This window comes from Sardina pilchardus, chromosome 3 (assembly GCF_963854185.1).
Source record: "Sardina pilchardus chromosome 3, fSarPil1.1, whole genome shotgun sequence".
In the NCBI taxonomy this organism is placed as follows: Eukaryota; Metazoa; Chordata; class Actinopteri; order Clupeiformes; family Clupeidae; genus Sardina; species Sardina pilchardus.
In genome coordinates, this window is record NC_084996.1 from 4,560,279 (window position 1) to 4,567,778 (window position 7,500).

The 7,500-nt window shown below is 46.7% G+C and overlaps 1 protein-coding gene across 5 annotated transcripts in view; it reads left to right on the forward strand.

Moving 5' to 3' along the window:
- Nucleotides 1-7,500, forward strand: part of grip2a (glutamate receptor interacting protein 2a) — a 36,398-nt gene that overhangs the window by 15,087 nt on the left and 13,811 nt on the right. For all 5 annotated transcript variants that reach the window (XM_062531452.1, XM_062531453.1, XM_062531457.1 and 2 more), the window contains exons 8-12: nt 894-1,041; nt 1,299-1,444; nt 4,643-4,813; nt 6,316-6,501; nt 7,425-7,500. The exon at nt 7,425-7,500 is cut by the window's right edge and continues 111 nt beyond it. In XM_062531452.1, the coding sequence (XP_062387436.1) occupies nt 894-1,041; nt 1,299-1,444; nt 4,643-4,813; nt 6,316-6,501; nt 7,425-7,500 (727 nt within the window). The remainder of the gene's footprint in view (nt 1-893; nt 1,042-1,298; nt 1,445-4,642; nt 4,814-6,315; nt 6,502-7,424) is intronic.

The window sequence follows — 7,500 nt, forward strand, 5'->3', positions numbered from 1 at the left end:
GAAGTCGAGACAGAGTTGCACTTCCTCTTACATTGGTTATCATTCACTCACACAAGAAGCCTTCTCCTTGACAGATTCAATAAAAAAGATCCTAATTTGAATGAACTTGATGACGTATCAAAATAAAGATAGGAGAAGGAGACAGGGCATATTTTGCTGCCCTTTATGTACCCTGCCACAACCTGAGGGGCAATGAGTGACCTATACGGACAAACATACTCACTCACACGCACACGTACGTACACGTACACACACACACACACACACACACACACACACACACACACACACACACACACACACACACACACACACACACACACACACACACACACACACACACACACACACACACACACACACACACACACACACAAATACATACATATTATACACGGCATTTAATTTTATTTCAATGAATGTATTTATTTATTTGATTCTTATGAAAATCAATTGATATGTAATGCGTGTATGTTCAGATTTATTGTAGAATAATTGCTTTGCCAATATAAGTGACCTTGTCATGGCAATAAATCGTGTTGAATTTGAGAGAGAGAGAGAGAAAGAGGGGGAGAGAGACATAGAGAGAGGGAGAGAGAGAGAGGGGGAGAGAGACATAGAGAGAGGGAGTGAAGATGTGAAAAGGATAGAGGCCCGGGGTGAAATGAACCTTTACAGAGAAAAGCTCAACTTGTTTTTGAAGCAAATGGTTCAAAAAGAAACAATCAAAGCTGTTAAGCTTTGATAAGTTGTGAAGCTCAGGGATTCTATAATGAATCCATTATTAATTAACCCCAAGGTCCGAATTTGATGGGGAAAAACATACATAAATCGACTTGACTCAGTGTGTGTGATGTTTGTGTGTGTGTGTGTGTGTGTGTGTGTGTGTTCAGACTCTGTGAAGCAGGCCTCAGGGCCTCTGCTGGTGGAGATTCCAAGGCCTGCGGGCTCAACACTGGGGGTCAGCCTGACTACAGCACTCTACAGGAATAAGCAGGTCATCACTATAGAAAAGATCAAGCCAGCCAGTGTGGCCGAGAGGTAATCCAGCATATGGAAATGTTCTCTCACACATACACACACACACATGGACATGCGCGCGCACACACACACACACACACACACACACACACGGACATGCACACATATGCATGATGAATTCTCAAGGGTGATGAAAGTCATGTTCATACATCCCTCTCTCTCTCTCTGTGTGTGTGTGTGTGTGTGTGTGTGTGTGTGTGTGTGTGTGTGTGTGTGTGTGTGTGTGTGTGTGTGTGTGTGTGTGCGTGTGGTTGAAGGTGTGGGGCACTGCATGTAGGGGATATTCTCCTGTCCATTGATGGCACGAACACGGAGCACTGCACCCTAATGGAGGCACATCAGCTGCTGGCCACCAGCATAGACGTCACCAAGCTGGAGATCCTCCCAGCCCACCAGGACCCAGGTGACTCTCTCTCTCTTTCTCTTTCTCTCTCTCTCTGTCTCACACACCCCATTTCTCCTTCTCTGTCTCTCTCTCTCTCACACACACACCCCCTTTCTCTCTCTCTCCCTCTCTCTTTCTCTCTCTCTCCCTCTCTCTCTCTCTCTCTCTGTCTCACTACCCCTCTCAGTGTTTGTGTGTATGTGTGTGTGTTTGTAAATTCGGCTTTCAGCTGAATGGAGGAAAAAAAAAAAAAAAAAAAGGCGAAACCCAACAGGTTCCAAATCCTCGGCCGTATCCCACCCAGCTAGAATAGCAGTGAGTCAGTGATGCATCTCCGTGAAGCAGAATGACCCGAGCAATGTCACAAACCATCAGCTCAAAAAGCACCACTTCTGAGTCCATGCATACAATTACTCTCTCTCGCCTTTTTTACATAACCCCGGCTCCGTATGCACACACAGGCGGTCAGTTCAAACATGTCCGCCCGTGTGTGTGTGTGTGTGTGTGTGTGTGGCTCCCCAGCTTTTTCCATGCAGTTGGTGGTGACCTTTGCTCGTGCGGGCCCCCCCTCTCCCCCCGCTCTGATTGGCCGGGGCCCGGACGGCTGGCTGCGGGGCGGATGGCTGCACGCGGCGCTTGGGTTTGTGTCGGATGGCAGGAGGCTGTGTTCTTGCATGTGCTCTGAGTCACTGATAATTTGATGAGCGCTGAGGGCGAGCGTTCCCCTCCCCTCTGGACACACGTGTGGCCCTCCTCCTCCTCCTCCTCCTCCTCCTCGCCGTCGTCGCCGTCGTCGTCGTCTTCGTCTCGCGGCCACATTTTCGCCCGGGCGCTCCCGCAGAGCAGCGCAGCGCAGCGCAGCACGCCAGCGACTTCGCCTGGAATCACAAGCCTCGGCTTTCCTTTCGTTCTTCGCCCCTCCGAGCGGAGACGCAGAGCACAGCGCCGTGTTGTGACAGAGAAAGAGAGAGCGAGGGAAAAGAGAGGGATAGAGAGAGAGAGAGAGAGAGAAAGAGGAGGAGGAGGAGGAGGAGGAGGAGAGAACACACTCATCCTTATGCCGCAGATGCCCTCATTTGAGAGTATATTCTTGATATTCTCTCCGTGAATTGACTCCTGTTATGCCACTTCGGTGGTCTATCTTCCTGCCTGCGGCTCTCTAAGGACCATCCGAGAAATCTGCTTATTTTCAATCTTTGGGGTTTTTTTTGAGAAAAAATATATGTTTTATTTTTTATTTTTCACAAAAAAAAGATGATGAAGGGACAGAGGTACTTCAGTTGTGTTACCTCAATATAGCACAAATCACAAATGCACATAGACAGCTCTGCTCCATGGTCACGCACGCTATGCAGAACATGGGAGTCTGCATGCCATGCTGAGAATATTCCCAAACCAGCAGGACGGCAGAACACTGAGCAATGATGTATCACTAATTCAGTGCAAACACAACAATGGCAATAACTAGCAGAAGCATTCTACTGTAGACGAAGCACATGCCCATCACGCAATATGTTCCTCATTCTCTTCGTCAGAGCCTCATGTGGATAAATAGATAGATAGATAGATAGATAAATAGATAGATAGATACAGTAGATAGATATAAGATATAATAGCGTACCTATGTTCCTTGGGTCCTATGTTCCCCACTTTGTTTGGGACCGGGGAACATATGACTCTTTTTCAAAACAATAATTTAAAAAGGGAGCTGGGGAACAGGGTTGACCCCGGACTACCATTGGCACACACTAGCAGATGTGCAGTGTGACATGGCATGCAAGTGTGTATGGGGGTTTTGGGGGTTTGCTCAGTGAGAGAGAGAGCTGGGACTGTTGAGTGCAGCAGCCGTTGTTGTGTGTGTGTGTGTGTGTAGAGAGTGAGCGTGTCTCTGCTGGGGGAGAGGCATCTCACGCTGCCCCTCTCAGCCCAGCTGGGGCCTTCTGCCAACACACACACACACACACACACACACACACACACACACACACACACACACACACACACACACACGCACACACACACACACACACACACACACACACACACACACACACACACACACACACACACACACACACACACACACAGTCTCCTGCCGTCCTTCACTTCTCTTCTCTTCTCATTTCTCCGGGTCTCTGCAGAGGTGTCAGAGTTCCCTCTGCTGTTGGCATCTCGCGGTGGGACTCAAACTGTGTCACAGTAGAGCACCGTTAATGTAATACCTGGGCATGGCCTAAAAACATCCCTCTCTGGAATAAATACAGGCAAGCCATTTGACCCTGAGACATGTCGAATCAGTTTTTTTTGTTTAATACTTGTTCTCTAAACAAGTATTTTAAACAGTATATTAAACAGGAGGGAGCCTCATGTTTTTGTACAACCCATTTCACAAACTCAATTTTCTGTGCTATCGGAATCAGATGTTTGTGCTATCGGAATCAGATGTTTGTGCTAAGTGCTATCCAAATCAGATATTTGAGCCAACAGAAACAGCTATCATTTAACACCTATCTAACATACAGCAATGTGACGTCAATGTGTTGGTGCTTCTATGCTCTCGAGTACTCTGCAGTGCTAAAATGACTTTGCAGTTGACGTAATGGTGGAATTGACCCAATACACTTTGCACCTGATATGTCTCGTTAAAGCCCTCATTTCAGTGATGAGGGGAGGAGCCTCCTCTAACCCCTCTGGTTACTCAGCTGTGGCGCAGATGAAGCCGTTAGCAGCGAGCCAATCCAGCTAAGCCCCTAACCAGTGTCTTGTCCAGACTTCAGAGGTGAATTTTCAAAAAATGCCTGCTCTGCTCTCAGCTTTTGGGAAGCTCTTCGGTAAACGTAAGAGCAGGTTATGGGAGTGCTGTCACTTCCATAAGACTTGTGAGAAAATCACTTCCCTTTGTCATTTCAGCCTACAATCTTTAAAAAGGAGAGAAAATAGTTCTGTGTCCAGACAGGATTCACTATTGTAGTGTGTCCACACCACAGTGCATGCCTGGGCACGAGGCTCATAGTTAGTGCAGGACAGTTTAAAACAACAGTGTTGCATTCACATGAAACATGAGTTACTTTAGACATGAGGAGGCAGGGGACACATTGTACTGTAGCCTCAAACATAAATGCTTCAAAGGGATTTTTGTAGCTGATTTACTGTAGTGTGTGTGTGTGTGTGTGTGCGCATATGCTCATGTGTGTGTTTTCCCTCTGCTTGGCTCAGTGCGAGTGCAGAAGAGTGGTCAGCGCCAGTGGGACCCCAGCGTGAGTTATCTGCAGCCAGCCCACCAGCCGGCGCATGGCAAAGCCACCACGGCCCCCTGGACCGTCCAGGGCAGCCACGGCCCACCGGGCCCGCCGCACGGCCACCTCGCCCCCCCTGACCACTGCAGGAGTGAGTACATTCTCTCTGAAGTGAACACACACACACACACACACACACACACACACACACACACACACATGTACATACATACACATTCATGTCTGTTTTTTCCCTTTGTCAGAGCATACGCATACTCTCTCACACACACACACACACACACACACACACACACACACACATATATCCTATATATTATATATATGTATATGTGTACTCTAACATTATATATTGTGTGTGTGTGTGTCAGTGTGTGTGTGTGTGTGTGTGTGTGTGTGTGTGTGTGTGTGTGTGTGTGTGTGTGTCAGTGAGTGTGTATAGGATAAAGTAAGGCTTCATGATTAGTAATGCTCATTGTTCTGTAAGGCATTTGTGACAATAGATACATGTGTGAGAGGTAGAGGGAGAACAAACAATCAAGCTGGATCCCTAATTTAGCCTGCAGCTGACCACTCATTTGCCTCCCCGGGGGTTCTAGTGTTAGAACGTGAGGGGGCTCGATTGTTCTGCTTCATATAAATATTGGAGGAAATCAGCAAAAAATAGATCCTGCGATGTCCTTATGCCGTATAATTGGAAGGTCAAGTTATTCTGTATGTTGATTTGGGCCGATGTTGTTATCCTCGTATATGTGCATATCTGGATGTGTAAGAGAGGGGACAGAAAGAGACTGTGAGTGGGGGGTGGGGAGGGCTGGAGCTCGACAGCACACGTGTTTGAACACAAGCTTTGTCCTATAGGGGAAGCATGGCGGCTCTGTCAGGTTGAGGAATCACAATCACCGTTGTGTGGTTATGTCACCGTGGTTATGTGGAGGAGACCTCTGCTTTAATGGGCTGAAACACTCTCGGTGTCATCAAAGTTCCTCTTTTTGTAGTGTAGTGTGTTTACTTGTGCTTGTGAGTCTAATGCTTAGGCTGTGTGTGTGTGTGTGTGTGTGTATTTGTGTGTGTTTGTGTGTATGTGTACTTTGTGTGTGCGTGCACGTGTACGTGTTTGTTTGTATGCATGTCAGTACAAATGACCTCAGTGATGAATGTGTTTTGATGTTACGCTTCCAGCTAGAAAACATATCAACGGTCAGCCAGGTCTCGGTTCATATCAAACACTAGACAGTTTGTGTGTGTAGCCTTGAAAGCCTACACAGAAGGTGAATGCTATGAATTTGTAACTACAGTATGTCTCTAGCTTATTGAAAGGCTTATGTATTTACTCATGGACTAATCTACTGTAAGTGAGGAAAATATTACTGTCATTGAAAAAACATTTTTGTTTGTTTGCGTCACTCTTGTGATAATGTCATTAAAGATGAAACCTTTGTGACAAGGTTTTTAAAAGTACATTTAGTTATTATGGATTCAGGAAGTGGCATCACACAATATGTATGGCGTATTGTATCCTGTTGTATGTAATGTCAGAAGATGGAGAGAGAACATGTGTGTATGAAGTGTATCTCAAATGTAATGTATTTACATAAACGGTGAAGTATCTCATACTCAACCTCTCTCCTGTAGCCCTTCCACCCAGCAGCTACTCTCCCTCCTCAACAAACACCTCTGGCTACCACAGCCAGAACAGCAGCGCTCAGACTACATATCCCAGCAGCACCCAGCCTCAATATCCCAGCAACACCTATCCCTCCAGCCCCCGGAGCACCGTGACCAAGAGGAGGCAACGGAGGAAGGACCACAAGAGCTCACGTGAGGAGATTTGTCTAGCTCGTGCCTCTGCATGCACCTGGCTACAACGTCACGAGTCGCTGCTTTTGTTCATTCTCAGAAAAAAAGATAAAAGATGTTTGTCTAATTGAAGAGTCCGTATGGCCAAAGTATTCCGCTTTAATACGGGAAGAGTCCCTTTTTTGACCTTTTCCTCTACAGACTATAAACTCTGTAAAGGGACCTTTCTACATGAGCGATTAAACCCAAAGACTTTCATAAAGAACCGTCCCTGAAAGGAGCTGAGCGCAGTGTAGGATTTTTCATCGTGTCAAATCTTCTTGTGTAAACACAAGCGAGGGACCTAAAGGCAACGTGCTCGGACTTGTTTCACACACATTTGGGTTTAGTGGGCTGGGTGGCTCTCTTAAGAAAGATATCATGAATGTCCTCAAAATACCAACTGGGGGAAGGACACACAAGTGTAGCTCTTTAGCCTACTCGTGCACAGTCGTCACAGTAGTCATAAAAGCCAAGAATATCAATCCAAGGGAAATTAGGGTTATGACCGAATTGTGGTCTTGACCCCAACTCATCATGTGATATGTATGTGTGTGTAAATGTGTTAACGGTGCTGTTAACCTTTAACTGTGCATCATGAATGTAAAAGAGCTAAAGTGGTGCTAAAGTTCCACCATGGGCTCTTCTCATTCGTCATTTGAATCTATCCTCCCTTCCTTCCTTCCATCCTTCCTCAGTCCTCCAGTTGTTCCCACTGATCTATAAAGAGAATGATAAGGCGGCGACAATGGGATAGTCTTTTATATCCAGTGTTCTTTATAGATCAGTGGGAACGAGCCGGTGGACTGAGGAAGGAAGGAAGGGAGGGAGGAAGGGAGGAAGGAAGGATAGATAAAGACAGGTGAGAAGAGCCCCAGGGCATTAATGGTGTCTGTGCCTTGCAGTGTCTCTGGCCTCCAGTACGGTGGGCCCTGGGGGACATGTGGTGCACATCGAGACCAGCGAGGTGATCCTGAGAGG